The sequence below is a fragment of the Mobula hypostoma genome, chromosome 3 (genome assembly GCF_963921235.1).
Source record: "Mobula hypostoma chromosome 3, sMobHyp1.1, whole genome shotgun sequence".
NCBI classification, from domain to species: Eukaryota; Metazoa; Chordata; class Chondrichthyes; order Myliobatiformes; family Myliobatidae; genus Mobula; species Mobula hypostoma.
In genome coordinates this window covers 7,289,275-7,309,920 of record NC_086099.1, presented here as the reverse complement: position 1 = coordinate 7,309,920, position 20,646 = coordinate 7,289,275, and the positions used below count along the sequence as shown (strand labels likewise).

General features: G+C 42.1%; 1 protein-coding gene across 3 annotated transcripts in view; it reads right to left on the bottom strand.

Moving 5' to 3' along the window:
- Nucleotides 1-1,361: 1,361 nt before the first annotated feature.
- LOC134343842 (mitogen-activated protein kinase 4-like) overlaps nucleotides 1,362-20,646 on the bottom strand; it is a 117,127-nt gene continuing 97,842 nt past the window's right edge. For 2 of the 3 annotated variants that reach the window (XM_063042615.1, XM_063042616.1), the window contains exon 7: nucleotides 1,362-10,259. In XM_063042615.1, coding sequence (XP_062898685.1) covers nucleotides 9,578-10,259 — 682 coding nt within the window. In that variant the 3' untranslated portion in view covers nucleotides 1,362-9,577. The remainder of the gene's footprint in view (nucleotides 10,260-20,646) is intronic. The other variant, XM_063042617.1, reaches the window with a different exon arrangement.

Genomic DNA, 20,646 nt, shown 5'->3' with positions numbered 1-20,646 from the left:
AGGCGAAATATTTAAGGGGAACCTGAGGGGGAACTTCTTTACTCAGAAGGTGGTGAGATGTGGAACTGCCGGCAGAAGAGGTGGATATGGGTTTGATTTCAACATTTAAGAGAAATTTGGATAGGTACATGGATCTGAGTGTTATGGAGGGTTATGGTCCTGTTGCAGGTCAATGAGACTAGGCAAAATAATAGTTTGGCACAGATTAAATGGGCTGAAGGGCCTCTTTCTCTGCTCTATATGGGAATTGGAAGAGTAAGATCAAGATTAACTGCAAGAGTCTAAGAATAGTCACTCAGGTTTCAGACTTTACCCCCGAACATGTACATGAGACTCATGGACAAAGTGTTACTGTTGCACTCTGAAATCTCCTGTAATTTTCGGTCATTTGCTGGTGCACACACGTGTTGGTAACAAACGTGCATATTAAGAATAACTGTGTCTCAATTCACAACTGCAGTCAGGTTATTTTTGAGATGGAGCACCTTTATCAATAGGCATGGTTTCCCACTGGCCAGCCAATTTAATTCTACTTCCCAATCCTATGCCAACATGTTGGTCCATAGCCTCCTGTACTGTCACGATGAGGCCTCTCTTAGTCTGGAGGAGAATACACCTTATATTCCATCTCATATTCCATCTGGCTGGTTTCCAACCTGATGGCATGAACATCAATTTCTCTAATTTCCAGTAATTTTCTCTCTTTTTCAATTCCCCATTCTGGCTCCCCTCTTGCCTCTTATCTTCTCCTCACATGCCCATCACCTCCCTCTGGTTTCCTTCCTCCACCCTTTCTCCCATGGTCCATTGTCCTCTCATATCAGATTTCTCCTTCTTCAGCCTGTCACCTTTTTCACCTATCATGACCTGCTTTTCGCTTAATTCCCTCCTCCCCCACCCACCTACCTTGCCCCTTACCAGGTTTCACCCATCATCTTCGGCTACCCTGCACTCCTCCCCCACCTTCATATTCTGGCATCTTCCCCCTTCCTCTCCAGTCCTGAAGAAGGATCTTGGCCAGAAACATCAACTGTTTATTCACTTCCATTCGATATTGCCTGGCCTGCCGAGGTTCTGCAGCATTTTGAGTGCTTTGCTATGGATTTCCAGCAGCTTTTTCTCCCCAGTCCTGCTGAAGCATTTCAGCCCGAAATGTCGACTGTACTTTTTCCCCTGGATGCTGCCTGGCCTGCTGAGCTCCTCCAGCATTTAGTGTGTGGTGATCTGCAGAATCTCTTGTTTTAATTTTTGGATGCGTGTCTTTCATAAGTGTACAATATCAAACCATTGTACTAGGCTCAGCGCAGAAGACATATTCTTGAAAAAATTATCTTTATTTTTGGAAGGATTTACATGTTTACCCTTATATCCCGGTAAATCAAGAATAATGAAGAATATACAGTAAATGCTTTTAAAAATAAAACCACAACGCATTCTTTCCATCTCATATTTTGAGTCAATTAACATGGTGTTTATAAAATGCACATTGGAATTCTGTCTTATGCATGAATTACAATGTTGTGCAAAACATTCATTTCTGTCACTGATCTTAAATATAAATTTTACTATACAGTGCATTATCAAGACATTTAATTCTTTCCATTTTAAAGTGATATTATCCCTTTTGCAGGCCTACTTTCATAACAAAATATAGCAAAACTATTTTGAGGCCACATTTAAGCAGATCTCCTGAGCTGGTAACCATTTTCTTTAGTAATTCAAATTCATTTTTAAGGCCACCATTTTCATTAAGAGAAGCACATTACTATTTAATTTCTTGCAAAGCATAATTATTTCAATTACATTTTAAGATTTATTTTGCCACTTGCTTGCACAACTCTTATGTATTTTCTACCCATGATAACAATATCCTAACCTAATTGAGGCCCAACATGACAGCAGTAAGGCACAACAATCGGTCTAAATTCCTATGCCCAAGATATTCTGATCTCATTGGGTTTACAAAAGATCAAAGTAAATTTATTATCAAAGTACATATATGTCACCATATACAACCCTGAGATTTGTTTTCTTGTAGCCATCGATAGTAAATAAAAGGAAGACGATAGAATTAATGAAAGACCACACCCAAAAGTCCAGAGAAACAATGTACAGAAGACAATAGACTGTGCAGAAACAAAATGAAGGGGAAAAAAAAGCAATAAATATTGAGAACATGAGATGAAGTGTCCTTGAAAGAGAGTCCAGAGGTTGTGAGAGCAGTTCAGTGATGGGGTGAGTGAAGTTATCCCCTCTGGTTCAAGAGCCTGATGGTTGAGAATCTTGCTCCTGAACCTGAGGCTCCTGTACCTTCTGATGGCAGCAGTGAGAAGAGAGCATGGCCTGGAAGGTGGGGAGCCATGATGATAGATGCTGCTTTCCTACAACAATGTTCCATATAGATGTGCTCAATGGTGGAGAGGGCTTTACCCGTGATGGACAAGGCAGTATCCATTACTTTTTGTAGGCTTCACACCTCACAAATTCATACAGTACTTGGAGGGTCCCGTATCCCAAGTGTTTGGCTGATGTTCATACTAGTATAAAACAAATGAAATTAATTCAGAGTTCTCTCAGATAAAGAAGGATCTTGGAAAATGTAGAATTATTTAACTATAAATGCCAGCGCAAGTGGTGGATGCGGGTTCGATTTCAACGTTTAAGAGAAATTTCAATAGATACATGGATAGTAAGGGCATGGAGGGCTATGGTCTGTGTGCAGGTAGATGGGACTAGATTACAAGTTTGGCGCAGACTAGATGGGTCATAGGGGCTGTTTCTGTGCTGTAGTGTTCTATGACTATGACTCAAGAAAGCAACTGGCTATTATTGACCAACACACATAAAAGTTGCTGGTGAACGCAGCAGGTCGAGCAGCATCTCTAGGAAGAGGTACAGTCGACGTTTCGGGCCGAGACCCTTCATCAGGACTAACTGAAAGAAAAGCTAGTAAGAGATTTGAGAGGGGGAGGGGGCTAATTATTGATTCTTGTATATGGAAATGTTCTCGTAGCCAAAATATTCATAATAATTTGTAATACCCAATACATTTGTGATAAATAAATCAACAATTCTGTTGCATCAAATCACTCTAAAACTTCAGCATGTTAATGTCATGATATTAAAACAATTTTTATTCAATTGGAAAGTGCTTTGAGGTTGAGTAGCAGTTATTACCCTACCACCATCAAGCTCCTGAAACACCAATGCTCAGGAGATTTAGGTAACTCACAGCCAGGTTTAGGAACAGTTATTACCCCTCAGACGTCAGGCTCCAGAACCAGTGTGGATAACTTCACTCACGACAACTCTGAACACATTCCACAACCTACAGAATCACTTCAAGGAATCTACAACTGGACAGTGGCACAGTTTGTCTTCATTTGCACATTGGTTGTTTGTGCATTTATGTATAGTTTTTCACAAATTCTATTGTATTTCTTTATTTTGCTGTGAAATGCCTGCAAAAAAAACCCCAAATCTCAGGGCAGTATATGGTGACATATATGTACTTCAACAAGAAATTTACTTTGAACTTTGACTAGAGTCATGTACAACGAATGCTCAATTCAACAAGACACCAGTGTAGGTGGTATGGTAACGGTCAACAAGTCTCCATCACTAGGGGTTAACTACTCTCCACTCCTTTGAGCTGCTTGTGGTAAACTGAAATAATAATAATAACTTCATTTATAGAGCACTTTCCATACAAATGATGTAGTTCAAAGTGCTTTACAATGGCATAGAAGTATAAACATGAAAATAAAAGATGAAGATGTTGGTTAAAAGCAAGGTTAAATAAATAGTTATAGCTGGCATTTCAAAGTGTCAACTGGGTCTGCCAGCCTTGTTTCTTTATTGAAATACAGTGCGGAAAAGGTCATTCTGGCCCTTACAACTGCAGCTCAGCATTCCCCAATTTAACCCTTGCCCAATCATGGGACAAATTACAATGACCTAACCGGTACATCTTTGGACCATAAGAGGAAACCAGAGCAGCTGAAGGAAACCCATACAGCCACAGGGAGAATGAATAAACTCCTTACAGACAGCAACAGGAATTGAACCTGGGTCACTGGTACTGTAAATCATCACCACGCTATCGTGACACCCATAGTTTTAGATATTGAATTCCATAGTTTAGGGGTATAGTTCAAAAAAGCTGACATGCCAATTATCTTTTGAGGGAGATTTTTAAAATTTAAATGACCCAGCGGAACAAGACCTGAGAGTTCGACCAGGATTATAAAGTGAAAATGATTCTGTGATGTACTTCTGTCCCAGACCATTAAGTACCCCCAGTGATGATAGCTCTGAGTATTTCTAACTGAGTGACTTATAATCTTGTGTGTGTCACTCTGGACTTTCAGCATCCACAGCACCTCCTGTGTACAATTTGCAAAACTGGAACTGAGCAAAAATTAATGGAAATCCCCAGCAGGGTGGGCAGCATCCATGAAGCAAACATTTTTGATATTCTGTAATATGGGACAGAGTAGATCAGATGATTTAGAAGAGTAAAATGCAACATACTGTTCTACTCCTGTGCCCTATTAACAATATATAATTTAATTCTTAAATACAGGTATATACAAATCTTGTAAATCAGAGATTAATACATAAACATTATTTAGTACGGAGAAAATTTATGATGTTATTGCCGGGACTGGAGGACCCGAGTTATAGGGAAAGACTGAGTAGATTAGGACTTTGGTGCCTGACATGTAGAAGATCGAGGGGAAATCTGGTGGAGGTATGCAAAATTATGAGGGGTATAGACACAGTAAATGCAAGCAGGCTTTTTCCACTGAGGTTGGGTGGGACTAGAACTAGAGGTCATGGTTAAGGGTGAAAGGTGAAAAGCTTAAGAAGAATGTGAAGGGGGGCTTACTCACACAGAGGGTGGTGAGCGTGTGTAACAAGCTGCCAGTGGAAGTGGTGGTTGCGAGTTTGATTGCAACACTTAAGAGAAGTTTGAATAGGTACATGGATGGGAAGGGTATGGAGGGCCATGGTCCAGGTGTGGGTCAATGTTACTAGGTAGAATAACAGTTTGGCACAAACTAGATGGGCTGATGGGCCTGTTTCTGTATTGAAGTGATCTTTGATCCTGACTCTATGGTGAGGGAACTTTATTGAAAAATATCTGAAGTTTTAGCATGAATTTCAAAAACATCTTTTCTTTCTTTCTTTCAGTTTGCTTGACTCTGGACTACAGCAAAATGGGCTATTTAAACAACAAAAGCCCCAATAGCACACAGTAAATGCTGGAGGAACTCAGCAGGTCAGGCAGCATCTATGGAGAAGAATGAACGGTTGATGTTTCAAGCCGAGACGCTTCATCAGGACTAGAAAGGACATTGGAAATATGTGAGAAAGATGGTGAGAACTTCAATAGAATGGGCCATCATAAGTCCAACGAATGTGCTCTTAGTCATAAGGGCAAGCGCGTTACATCACGATTTGGTCTGATGCTTTCAATTCCATTTGAACTGTTATTAAGTAAACAGAGGTCTTTGGTCAGTGCGATTGTTCAGAAATTGGAATCTGAATTGAGGCCAGTCAAAGATTTATTAGTTCAGCCATATATTGGTTCTAATGGCATGGACCTTTTCCTCTATATTATTTTTGTTAGTGAATTGTGCAATAACAGGTCCTCTTGGCCCAAGAAGTCCACACAACACCATCACACTCATGTGACCAATTAACCTACTAACCCATACGTCTTTGGAATGTGGGATGAAACTGGAGCACCCAGAGGAAACCCACACAGTCACAGGGAGAACGTACAAATTCCTCACAGTGGCGGGAATCGAACCCAGATCACTGGCATTTGTAAGAGTGTTACACTACAGCTATGCTGTCGTGCCATCTTCAATTTTATTTGGGCTTACCTTGCCAGCTTGGTTTCACCTATCACCTTCTAGCTTGTGCTTCTGCCACATTCTTATTCTGACTTTTTCCCCTTTCCTTCTCAGTCCTCATGTAGGGTCTCAACCCAAAACATCGACTGTTTATTCCTCTCCAGAGATACTGCCTGACCTGCTGAGTTCCTCCAGAACTCTGTGTGCATCATTTGGGCTTTTTCCCTTAAATAGCCCATGGATATTCTGATCCTGGATTGAGTTTTATACTGATGGAAAGGTTTTAATTTATTTCAGAAGGCCAATTTTGTGCCTTTTCCCCCAAAAATGACCAACAATTGTTTAAAAAAGTAAACACAAAATGGGTTGGATTAAATTTGTCTGTGGTAAAGACGAAAGGGAAATATAAAACAGTGACATCACATCACAGTGACATCATTTTATTCTTCGTCATTATTGAATTCTGTTGTTTTTTGTTCCACATCGTGCCCTCACCAATACACCCCTGCAAATTCCTAATACATGTAAACGTATATAATGACCTTTAATATTACAGTTCTTTTAGACATAGGTATGAGCATAACATATGACTGATGTTCACAATGGAACGTCATAATGGAACAATGGATTTGGTTCTTAATTTTTTATTTTAGAGACACAACCCTTGCAGACCAATGAGCAATGCCACCCTCAATTTAATCTAGCCTCATCATGAAACAATTTACAATAACCAATTAGTCTACTAACTGGTATTTCTTTGGACTGCGGGAGGGAACCAGAGCACCTGGAGGAAACCCACACGCTCACAGGAAGGACATACGAACTCTTTATGGACAGCGTCAGAATTGAACACCGAGCTCTGACACACAGAATTATAATAGTGTCATTCTATCAGCCACCAAGGCGCCCTACTATGCTACACCATCATTTAACTGGTGTCTTTGGGACATCATTCTCAGTCAGAGATTAAACAGATAAGTAATTGACTAACTTTTGTCCAACATCTGTCATAATAAGTCACCTCAGAATAATTCAGCTTGACAGTTTTTATGAGTAATGCAATTTTATCCTTAGTGTAAATAAAAATATACCATTTCAAAACAAAATGACTTCCTTCTTACTGCTGCCATCAGGAAGGATGTACAGGAGCCTCAGGGCCCACACCACCAGGTTCAGCAAGATTTAATACTCCTCGGCAATCACACTCCTGAACCAGAGAGATTAACTTCACTCACCCCAACCAACTGTTCCCACAACTTATGGACCCACTTACAAGCACTGTTCATCTCATGGTCTCGGTATTTATTATTTATTTATTATTATAATTGTTTCTATTTTTCCCTCTTTCTTTTTATATTTGTAGTTTGTTATTTCTTTCTGCACATTGGTTATTAGTCTGTCTTATTATATACAGTCTTTCATTGATTCTATTGTGTTTCTTGGATTTACTGTGAATGTTTGCAAGAAAATGAATCTCCGGGTTGTATCTGGTGATATATCTGTACTATGATAATTTAATTTACTTTGACCTTTTTAGATTTGGTAGTAACTTTGAACTTTAAATTTCGTTATAAAAATGTTTTATGTCAGTAACCGAAATGTTTTTTCGATCCTGTTCTATTATGTATCTTTCATCCAAAATTACCATTTGGTTAAATGAACTCTTGGTTCTGTTTTTCAGTGTTATGCTTAGGGAAAATATAAATTAATACAGATCATTTTGTAAAATTAGCAAATAAAGGCTGAAGGAGATCTCTTGGGCTGATGCTAACACAGCAGATGCTCTTCAGTTCAGCTGCTCAGATAAAAATTATGCAGATTAAGGAATTTTGGCAACAAATCATTCAGACTAAGTTCCATAATGCCCAGAATTTACCCGCATACTAATTTTTATTATTATTTAAATTTCAATTGTAGTTGCCTGGTGGAATTTCCAAGCTTTGACATTCTTAGCCTTTCCTCCTCCTCTTTCTCTTCTGGTCCAGTCTCCTCTCCCATCAGATTCCTTCCACTCCAGCTCTTCACCTTTCCCACCCACCCGGCTTCACCTATGACCTTCTAGCCGTCCTCCCTCCCTTCCTCCCAACCTTCATATTCTGGCATCTTTCCCCTTCCTTCCCGTCCCGAAAAAGGGTCTTGGCCCAGAACGTCGACTGTTTACTCTTTCCCATAGATGCTGCCTGACCTGCTGAGTTCCTCTAGCATTTTGCGTGTGTTACTCTGGATTTCCAGCATCTGCAGAATCTCTTGCGTGTATGATCTGCGCTCAAAGCCATGCCCAAATAAAACCCATCAGGATTCTTGTTGAAGGGGTAGGCAGGAATGCAACCATCCCAGGCACAATCGATCTACAGGGCATGACAACTCAGGGACCTGGGCTATATTATTATTTTTAAAGTAATTTTTGTAACTATGTTTTTCTGCTATCATAAATATACGTACTATATGTGCTGTGTGCTGAGTGTGAGTGTTGTCTGTGCTTTGTGCCTTGGCCCCAGAGGAATACTGTTTTGTTTGGCTATATTCATGCGTATGGTTGAATGACAATTAAACTTGAATTTGAACTTCAGTTTGAACTTGAAATGGAAGGTATTCAGGAGGCTTTGCATGTGAAGTGGGGCAGATATAAAATAATCACTTCAGAAGTTCCGCATACAAACTGAGAACAAAATAGCAGAAAGTAACAACTGGGCAATGTATCAAGTATAAAAAATGGATTTAAATTTTGAAAATAAATTATGTTATTGCCCCTAATTCAATAACATAAACCAAAGATTTAATACGTGTCACTTAATGTTATTGGGTTTTTTAAATCAGAGAAATACACACAGTGGCCACTTTATTAGGTACACCTGCTTGTTAATGTAAATATCTAATCAGCCAATCATGTGGCAGCAACTCAATGCATGAAAGCATGCAGACATGGTCAAGAGGTTCGGTTGTTGTTCAGACCGAACATCAGTATGGAGAAGCAATGTGACCTAAGTGACTCTGATATTGGTGCCTGATGGGATGGTTTGAGTATCTCAGAAACTGCTGATCTCCTGGGATTTTCATGCACATCTATCTTCAGATCAGGAGTTCCCAAACTTTTTATGCCATGGACTAAGCAAGGGGTCCATGGACCCCAGATTGGGAACCCCTACTCTAGAGTTTACAGAGAATGGTGTGAAAAACAAAAAAAAACATCCAGTGAGTGGCAGTTCTATGAGTGAAAACACTTTGTTAATGAGAGAGGTCAGAGGAGAATGGACAGACTGGTTCAAGCTGACAGGAAGGTGACAGTAAATCAAATAACCACGCGTTACAACAGTGGTGTGCAGAAGAGCATCTCTGAACACACAACATATCGAACCTTGAAGTGGATGGGCTACAGCAGCAGAAGACCATGAACGTATACTCAGTGGCCACTTTATTAGGTATAGGAGGTACCGAATAAAGCAGCCACTGCTGGTATAAAACCATTGGTGATATTGTCTAGGAATACACAAAAAATTGCAAGCTTTCATATTTCTAAAAGCATCACTACCAGCTACCTTCCAATGGGTGAAGTAGTGATCCTGGATTGGAATGAATCAAGCCCATAACATCTCCAAGAATTAATTTTCCTGCTTATTTTCCATTAGGATGTTCTGCTTGTTTTGTTGAGCTGTCACCTTTCTGAAGTGAAACCCCAGTGCCTTAATTCCAGAAACAACCAATAAGGCTGAATTTTACCACCTCTCTTTCTCATTAACTTCGGTCTGCACAATTTCATTGGTATGTTCTGGCAGACAAGTACCATTCAAATCGTTCAGTTTACTATCGGCTAGCTCTTCCTGCTTCCCACAAAGCTTCAGCGCTCTGGAGATGAAGACATCAAAATCAAATTGGGAGCCTGCCCCGTTTGATATTTCTGAAGAGGCCAAAGTGCGCGGGGATGACGGCTGACTCCTTTCCTGAATGTTTGGCAGAGAGCTGGAACAATCAATTTTCAAAGGACTCCCATTCCTGTAGTCCGAGACTTTCAAAAGGAGATCAGATTTTCCTTCATCTAGAGAAACAGCCACACACGAGGCAGTTGCTGTTCTTTTCCGATGAGACAGATCCAGAATAAGCTTGGGTTCAGAGTAATGATGGGGTTTGTTGTCCCTCCAGAGTAGTCTATCCAGGTACGAGGGCGATCCAATTTTATAATCGCACGATCGTCCGTAGTCCATTTCACACACTCGGTCCATTGATGTGTGAGACTGCTCCAGGAGCCTCTCTGAGCTGCTCTGTGAATATTTACGCGGGTCGACCTGTACATCCTCTGCCACAGCTTTGAACATAGCACGGGGATCTCGCTGCACCTCATCTAAGTCCCCATATTTGTCCCGGAGCCACTCCAGGTCAGAAGAGAAGCTGTCGTGATATCTGTAATAGAAATGATAATTATGATTATTTTAAAGTAAAGCAGCAGAGATTTATATGAACAGTGGTTAGAGCAATTCTATTAGTGAATATTCGGGCACTGAAGAGTGCACTAGAACAAAGTGTTCTGGAAATACAAACCCATGGTTCCTTCAAAATGGCGTCACAGATCAATAGGGTCATAAAAAGAAGTTCTGGCACATTGGCCTTCATAAATCAGAGAATCGAACAAAGAAGTTGGGGTGTTCTGTTGAAATTGTATGAAGATTAAAGATTAGCTTTATTTGTCACATACACATCAAATCATCATGGATCAGGGTTCAATGTTATTCACTGTATACATTTACATGTACAGTGGACTCTGGTTAATTGGGACCAGTACATTCTGACCCAATGAAGCAGCTGTCTCAGTCAGCCAAAGTTTCATGGAAATATTAAAAAGGCACAACAAAGACAAACTACCTTTCAAATAAGTAACAAATTATTCATTTAAATGAATTACAGAACACTGCCAATACTACTACAGTACTATAAAACTCTGTACTAGTTCCTCAAAGTCATCGATGGAAGAATTCATTCAGTGTATGCTGCTGTGTTTTTTTGATTGAATGTAAATGAACAAAATCAGTGCAGACACCTTGTGCAGATAATAGACTGCCTTCATTGCCTTCATGTATAAAGTCAAAATAAAAAAAACAAAACGATAAAAAAATCACTGCCTTTTGAATCAGTGTCCGTCGCCCTAAAAGGATAACATATCACAAGCACATGCCACTCATGCTATTTAAAAACTGTTCGCTCAGTAATGACTAACAGCTGTTTCTGGCATCTCCAAGCCTGAATGTCTGAAACAATAGTGAGCAAAAACAGTTCTGAATTGTCTTACTGCTTATTTCTTGCCAACTATCAGTGACAAAATCTCTGATTTTAAACACAAACAAATGCCCCGCTGACACTGTTTAAAAGCTGTTTGCTCTAAGCTTGGTGTAGTGTCTAATGGCCACACAAGTGCGTGTGATTGACACTAGCTAGAAAACTGTGCGGCAACAGTCTTCTGCCCAATTAAGTGGCATAGTTTCCCAAATAAATGAAGGGAATCTCAGCTATTTTCTCCATTAGTTTTTATTCTTTAAGAGTTGTCCCAAATAAAGGCTGCTCCAATTAACCGATGGTTCTATTAACCGTATTAGGAAATCGCTGTGGTGTTTTGGCACAGCATGCAACATAAAATGACAACATTCAACAATTATTCAAAGTAAAGGATTTAAATCAAATGAAACTAGAAGTACAGATGTGGAACTAAATATGCGTAAACTCCTGCATGTATTTATTTGAAACCGAGAGTGAAATGTATCATTTGCATCAATGACCAACACAGTCTGTGGATGTGTTAGGACAGCATGCAGATCCACAACTTACTAACCCTAACCTGTACGTTTTTGGACTGTGGGATAAAACTGGTCCACCCAGAGGAAACCCATGTGGTCACAGAGAGACCATTCCATTAGCGGCAGGAATTGAACCCAGGTTGTTGGCACTGTTGATAGCGTAATGCTAATCACTATCCTACCTTGCCATCCATATAATCCATTGGTGAGAACAAATTTGGAGTACTGTTTCAGTAGTGGTCACTTACAGTACTGTGCAAAAGTCTTAGGTACATATATACCCACCGGGTGCCTAAAACCTTTGCACAGTAGTGTACTTGACGACGTAGAGCAGAGAGCAAGTTTGTAAATCTGCTGGGAGTAAAGGACGCTGGGTATGGTGAGGGTGGAGCGCTGCGGGAGGGGTGTGGGACAGGTGGCAGAGAAGGAGAGCCAGGAGCCGGGAGGTGGGGAGTGCAGGCACACCCAGCTCTGAGGCTCAAAGCAAGGTCAGTTGATTCCAAGTGATTGGTTTATTGATCAATACAGAATGTCTCTCTGGTGCTTCCCATTCTCTCCCCTCTCCCTTCCCCTTTTCTCAGTCATGAATCTCCTCTCCCTGCTCGCTACCCACTCTCAGTCCTTAACAGAGACCCATATCAGAGTCACATTTATCAGAAGACTAGAAGACCATAAGATATAGGAGCAGAATTAGGCCATTTGGCCCATCGAGTCTGCTCCATCATTTCATCATTGCTGATCCAATTTTCCTCTCAGCCCCAATCTCCAGCGTTCTCCCCATATCCTTTCATGCCCTGACCAATCAATAATCAATCAACCTCCTGAAGCACTATCAATTACTCCAAAAGACTGGAAGTAGAGTAAATACTGAAAGGCTTTTATTAACAGTAAAATGGGTCCTCGTCCATGCTGAGTATCTGCCCCGGACTGAGGGAGGAGCAGTGGCACAATCACCTTTGTTCAGGGGTCTGTGGGAGGAGCCACAGGAGCAGTCAGCAGAGGGGGGTGTCCAGACAGGTAACCCAGTTACAACTTATATATATGGTTTACCACACCTCTGCCTTAAGTAAACATAAAGACTTGGCCTCCACAGTCGCCTCAGACAATGAATTCCACAGAATCGCCACTCTCTGGCTAAAGAAATTCCTCCTCATCTCTGTTCTAAAAGGATACTCCTCTATTCTGAAACTGTGTTCTCTGGTCTTAGACTCTCCCACCATCGGAAATATCCTTTACACATCCACTCTATCAAGGCCTTTCACCATTCGATAGGTTTCAATGAGGTCACGCCTCATTCTTCTGAATTCTAGTGAATACAGGCCAGAGCCATCAAATACTCTTCATATGACAAGCCATTCAATCCTGGAATCATTTTTGTGAACCTCCTTTGCACCCTCATCAGGTCCAGCACATCCTTTCTAAGATACGGGGCCCAAAACTGCTCATAGTATTCCAAGTGAGGCCTCACCAGTGTTTTATAAGTTCTCAACATTACACCATTTTTTTTATATTCTAGTCCTCTTGAAATGAATGCTAACTTTCCATTTGCCTTCCTCACCACCAACTCAACCTGCAAATTAACCTTTAGGGAATCTTGCACAAGGGCTCCCTTTGCACCTCAGTGTTTTGTATTTTCTTTCCATTTAGAAAATAGTCAACCCTTTCCTTTCTTCTACCAAAGTGCCTGACCTTAAACTTGCCAACAATGCACTCCATCTGCCATTTCTTTGCCCATTCTCCTGATCTGTCTATGTCTTTCTGTAGTCTTGCTACTTTCTCAAAACTATCTGCCCCTCCATCTATCTTCATATCGTCTGCAAACTTTGCTACAATGCTATCAATTCCACTATCCTAATTATTAATATATAACATAAAAGGAATCAGTCCCAACACAGACTGCTGTGGAACACCACCAGAAAAGGCTCCCTTATTCCTACTCTTTGCCTCCTGCCAATCTGCCACTGCTTTATCCATGCTAGGATCTTTCCTGTAATACCATGGGCTCATAGTTTGTTAAGCAGCCTCATGTGTGGCACATTTTCAAAGGCCTTCTGAAAATCCAAGTACACAACATCAACCCATTCTTCTTTGTCTATCCTGCCTGTTATTTCTTCAAAGAATTCCAACAGATTTGTCAGGCAAGATTTTCTCTTGAGGAAGCCATGACTACAATCTGACTACAATCTATTTTATCAAGTATCTCCAAGTACCCTGAGACCTCACTCTTAATAATCGACTCCAACATCCTCCCAACCACTGACGTCAGACTAACTGGTTAATAGTTTCCTTTCTTCTGCCTCCCTCCCTTCTTGAAAGAGGAGTGACATTTGCAACTTTCTAGTCTTCCAGAACCAATCCAGAATCTAGTGATTCTTGGAAGATTATTACTAATGCCTCCATGATCTCTTCAGCCACCTCTTTCACTACTCTGGGTTGTACACCATCTGGTCCAGGTGACTTATCTACCTTCAGATCTTTCAGTTTCCCAAGAACCTTCTCCAGAGTTCTGGTAACTTTACACACTTCTTGACCCCTGACTGCTGGAATTTCCACCATACTTCTAATGTCTTCCACAGTGAAGACTGATGCAAAATACTTAGTCAGTTCATCAGCCATTCAGTGGTCCTCCATTATTACCTCCCCAGCATCATTTTCCAGCAGTCCGATACCCACTCTGGTTTCTTTTACACTTCATGTAACTGAAGAAACATTTGGTATCCTCTTTAATATTATTGGTTAGCTTACTTTTGTATTTCATCTTTACCTTCTTAATGACCTTTTAATTTGCCTTCAGTTGGTTTTTAAAAGCTTCCCAATCCTCTAAATTCCCATTCATTTTTGCTCTATTATATGCCCTCTCTTTGACTTTTATGTTGGCTTTGACCTCTTGTTAGCCACGGTTGTTTCATCTTTCCTTTAGAATACTTCTTCCTCTTTGGGATGTATTCTGAATTGCTTCCAGAAATTCCAGCCACTGCTGCTCTGCTGTCATCCCTGTCAGTGTTCTTTTCAAATAAATTCTGGCCAACTCCTCTCTCATGCCTCTGTAGTTCCTTTCTCTTCATTGTAATATTGATACATCTGACAATAGCTTCTCCTTCACAAATTGCAGGGTGAACTCTATCATATTATGATCACTTGTCCCTTAGGGTTATTTTACCTTAAGTTCTCTAATCAATTCTGGTTCCTTGCACAACATCCAATCTAGAATAGCTGATTCCCCTAGTGGACTCAACCACAAGCTACTCTAAAAAGCCATTTTGTAGGCACTCTCGAAATTCCCCCTCTTGGGATCTAGCACCAACCTGACTTTCCCAATCTACCTGCATATTCAAGTCCTCCATGACTATCATAACATTGCCCTATTGGCATGCATTTTCTATCTCCCATTGTAATTTGTAGGCCACATTCTTACTACTATTTGGGGTCTGTATACAACTCCCATCAGGGTCTTTTTACCCTTGCAGTTTCTTAGCTCTATCCACAATGATTCATCACCTTCCGAATCCTGTGTCTCCTTTTTCTAATGATATGATTTCATTTCTTAGTAACAGAACAACGCAGCCCCCCCGCTGCCTTCCTGTTTATCCTTTCAATTCAATGTGTATCCTTGGACATTAAGCTCCCAGCTATAATCTTTCTGCCGTGATTCAGTGATGCCTACAACATCACATCTGCCAATCTGCAACTGTGCTGCAAGTTCATCTACCTTATTCTGTATACTGTGTACATTCAGATACAACACCTTTGGTCCTGTAGTCACCCTTTTCGATCTTGTTCATCTTTTACGTTGCAACTCACCCTGTTGCCTGCAATTTTTCCCTGTCAACAGCCTCTCCTTACTACCTGTTACCTCTGTTTGTACACCGATTACCTTCCCTTCAGCACTATTATCTGCCTTTCCTACGCTACTTCTTGCATTGAAGTATATGCAACTCAGGACACTAGTCGCACTATGCTCAATCTTAGCAACGTCTTTCTTCACAACCTCTCTGCTAACTGTTCTAGCACTCTGGTTCCCATCCCCCTGCAACTCTAAGTTTAACCCCACCATGCAGCATTAACAAACCTTCTTGCTAGGATATTAGTCCCCTTCCAGTCCAGGTGCAAAGCATCCGTTTTGTACAGGTCCCACCCTATCTGGAAGAGATCCCAGTGATCCAAAAATCATTTGCCCTCCTTCCTACATCAATTCCTTAGTCACGTATTAAACTGTTATATCTTCCTAGTTTTGGCCTCACTAGCATGTGTCATAGGTAGCAATCCTGAGATCACAGCCCTGGAGGTCCTGCTCTTTAGGTTAGTACCTAACTCCCTGAATTCCTTATGCAGAACTTCGACACTCATCCTACCCATGTCATTGGTACCTACATGGACCATGACCTCTGGCTGTTCACCTTCCAAATTCAGAATGCTGAGGACTCAATATGAGATTTCCCAGGCCCTGGCAGCCACATGGCAACATATCATTGGGGAATCTCGTTTTCACTCACAGAACTCTTTGCCCAATCCCGTAACTAATGAATACCCTATCACCGCAGTGTGCCTCTTCTCCTTCCATTTCCCTTCTGAGTCACAGAGACAGACTCAGTACCAGATACCCCAACCTTCCTCTGACTTTCCTCTGTTAAGTCTTCCCCCGCCCCTCCGACGGTATCCAAAGTGATGTACCTGTTGTTGAGTGGGATGGCCACAGGAGTACTCTGCACTGACTCCTTAACCCCTTTCCCTTCCTGACTGTCACCCAGTTTCCTGTGTCCTGCACCTTGCGTATAACTGCCTCTCTGTATGTCTTATCCATCATCCCCTCAGCCTCCTGAATGATCTGGAGATCATCCAGTTCCAGTTCCAGTTCCAGTTCCAGCTCCTTAATGCTGTTTGTTAGAAGCTGCAGCTGGCTGCACTTTCGCTGTTGTAGTCATCAGGGACACTGGAGGTCTCCTTGCCCTTCCCACATCCCGCAAGAGGAGCATTCAACTATCCCACCTGGGCATCTTTTCTATCCCAGCTGAGCAGATGTAAAGAAGGAAAGGAAAAAAATGAGCCTTTCTTCTCGACCTGACGCAGACTGGGAGATCATTTCGCTGAACACCTACGCTCTGTCCGCCAGAGAAAGCAGGATCTCCCAGTGGCTACATATTTTAATTCCACGTCCCATTTCCATTCTGATATGTCTATCCACAGCCTCCTCTACTGTCAAGATGAAGCCACACTTAGGTTGGAGGAACAACACCTTATATTCCGTCTGGGTAGCCTCCAACCTGATGGCATGAACATTGACTTCTCAAACTTCCGCTAATGCCCCACCTCCCCCTTGTACCCCATCCGTTATTTATTTATATACACACATTCTTTCTCTCTCTCCTTTTTCTCCCTCTGTCCTTCTCACTATTCCCCTTGCCCATCCGCTGGGTTCCCCCCACCCCTTTTCCTTCTCCCTCGGCCTCCTGTTCCATGATGCTCTCATATCCCTTTTGTCAATCACCTGTCCAGCTCTTGGCTCCATCTTCCCCCTCCTGTCTTCTCCTATCATTTTGGATCTCCCCCTCCCCCTCTCACTTTCAAATCTCTTACTAGCTCTTCTTTCAGTTAGTCCTGACGAAAGGTCTCGGCCTGAAACGTCGACTGTACCTCTTCCTAGAGATGCTGCCTGGCCTGCTGTGTTCACCAGCAACTTTTATGTGTGTTGGTTGAAATTCCAGCATCTGCAGATTTCCTCGTGTTTGTGCCTTTCTTCTCTTTTGCTTTGTCTGACTGAACCTCTCTTCGCGGATGCCTTGAAGAGCTAAAGCCTCAAGATGACCACTCTGACTCTGTCCATTCAGACAATGGCATCTGCGATGACGGTCACTGCGCTTGCCCCTGCCTCCCTTTAATTTGTTCTTGCTAATCAATCCCAAATGCCAATTGGTCGCTGGTCAAAGCTCTTTCTCGCTGCTGCCTTTCATACTTGGGCAGTGGACGAGATTGAAGCCTCTCCTCTCAAAACTTCCGATGTCCGAATTGGCTGCTCATTAAATTTGTTTTCTTTTTGAGGCAGCAGTACAGTGCAATACATAAAACTACAATAATACTGTGCAAATGTCTTAGGTACCCGAGCTATATATACGTGCCAAAGACTTGCACAGAACTGGATGTACTTCGATAATAATTTTACTTTGAATTTTTAGCTTTGAAATTTGTACTTTGAAATCTGCGGTTATTATGTGATTTTACCCCATTTACACTCTGTGGTGCATCATCAATCTGTGTGCCTTGATCTGAGTGAGACAATGGCCATTGCTGCCCTGTGGGAAAGCGTTCTCCTATCAAATCCACAGAGTAGAAATGACTAATTAGCTCTCTGGACTATTGGTGGATGCAAGCTTGCAATTTATTATTCTCAGGACAGAAATGAACTGCGCTGCCTCATCACCTTACTCCCCATTTAACAGCACCCTTGGAGGGACGAGTGATTAAACACTACTTAATCATCAGCGATTTTCAGACTTAGCTTCTCTGCCAAAGTGAGATGCAAAAATTAAAACAAAGACCAGAAAATCTGCAGATGCTGACGAGAAATCCAAGCAACACACACAAAATGCTGGAGGAACTCAGCAGGCCAGGCAGCAGCTAAGGTAAACAGTCAAGGTTTTGGACTGACACCCTTCTTCAGGACTGGAGAAAAAGGTGAGGTTAGGGCAAGAAGGTGGGGGCAAGGGAGGAAGAAGTACGAGGTGGCAGGTGATAGGTGAAACTGTGAGGGGGGAGAAGTGAGGTAAAGAGCTGGGAAGCTGATCGGTGAAAGAGATAAAGGGACTGGAGAAGGGAGAATCTGATTGGAGAGGGTAGAACAAAAGGGAGGAGCACCAGAAGGAGGTGATGGGCAGATAAAGAGATAATGGTTCGGCACAGCCAAGAAGGGCCAAAAGGCCTGTTTCTGTGCTGTAGTTTCTATGGTTTCTATAAGGTGAGAGAAGGAAATGGGAATGGGAATGGTGAAGGGGGGGGCGGATAATTACTGGAAATTCGAGAAATTGATGTTCATGACATCAGGTTGGAGGCTACCCAGACGGAATATAAGGTGTTTCTCCTCTTGTCCATTCATCCCTCCCCATTGATCTCTCTCCTGGTACTTATCCTTGCAAGCAGAACAAGTGCTACACCTACCCCTACACCTCTTACCTCATTACCATTCAGGGCCCCAAATGGTCCTTCTAGGTGAGGAGACACCTCACTTGGAGTCTTTTGGGATCTTCTACTGTATCCGACACACCTAGTGTACCAATGAGACCCGATGTAAATTGGGCGACCACTTCGCCGAACACCTACGAAAACGCACAATTTCTTGGTGGCCACCCACTTCAGTTCTATTTCCCATTCCCATTCTGACATGTCAGTTCATGGTCTCCTCTACTGTTGCAATGAGGCCACACTCAGGTTGGAGGAGCAACACCTTATATTCTGTCCAGGTAGCCTTTAACCTGATGGCGTGAACATCGATTTCTCAAACTTCTGGTAATTGCACCCCCCCACCATTCCCATTCCCATTCCCATTTCCCTCTCTCACCTGATCTCCTTACCTGCTCAACACCTCCCTCTGGTTCTCTTACCCCTTCACTTTCTTCCATGGCCTTCTATCAGATTCTCCCTTCCCCCATCCCTTTACCTCCTTCACCTTGTGCACTTTATGTAGTCCCGTGCAGTTTTGTGTTGTTTCATGTAGCACCATAGTCCTGGAGGAATGTTGTTTCGTTTTTACTGTGTTGAAATGACAATAAAAGCGACTTACTTACTGTCAGCTTCCCAGCTCTTTACTTCACCCCTCCCCCTCTCCTGGTTTCACCTGCCACCTCGTACTTCTTCCTCCCCTCCCCTCACCTTCTTGCCCTAACTTCTCATCTTTTTTTCCCCCAGTGCTGACGAAAGGTCTCTGCCTGAAACGTCAACTGTTTACTCTTTTCCATAGATGCTGCCTGGCCTGCTGACATTTTGTGTGTTGCGAAACTTAAAACTGGGCTTCTGCAAATCAGCGGGTTTGAATGCAACATTGAAGAGAAACTTGTATAGGTACATGGATGGGAGGGTTACAGAGAAGGTTTGCAGAGAGTTATGAACTTAGCTCCATCATTGGGTAGTAGTCTTCATGCTATCCAGGACACCTTCAAGGAGTGATCCCTCAAAAAAGCGGCATCCCTCATTGAGGACCCCATCACCCTGGACATGCCCTGTTCTCATTGTTACCATCAGGAAGGAGGTATAGAAGCCTGAAGACACACACTCAGTGATTCAGGAACAGCTTCTTTCCTTCTGCCATTTAGTTCTGAATGGACATTGAACCAATGAAAACTACCTCAATACTTTATTTCTATTTTTGCACTACTTATCTAATATAATTAAACTATTATATAATTATTTTACAAAATATAAAACTAATATAAAATAACTTTTTTATATATTGTGAGGGGATCCAGGAGTGCCCCTATTAACTGTCTGAAGAGAGACAGAGAGAGACATTTATCATTGATGGTTTGTTTGGAAAGGAGAGAGAGACCAAGATTGACGGTTGGACTGACGCGGGAGTTAACTTTGGAGTTCTACTTTGGAGATAAAAACTGAGCAGCTCGAAGGTTGCTATGGTGACCAACAGGACATTATTCATGTTACTTCCAAGGACTTGTTGCCTGCTCGCATTCTTTTACAGACAAAGGAAGGAGGGACTCTTTGAATGACAGGTGATGCTCAGCACAGAGAAATAAATGGGAGGTCAGATGATACAGACCACAGACACATGATCTGGACACTAAATGAGCATTGTTGTGCCAGCAGAGAAAGTGGGTTTTGGAGGATCGATCAGACGGGTCGATCCAAATTGCTATTCCAGCGTGAAGAAGGGGTTGACTGGTGGGGAGTTGTCTATGTGTCCACCCTTGCCGGGGTGATAGCTCCACCACAGGAAAACCGGTCCCCCTGGTTAAAGTCACAGTCGGTGACTTGTAAAGGATTTCGAAGGACGACGAGAA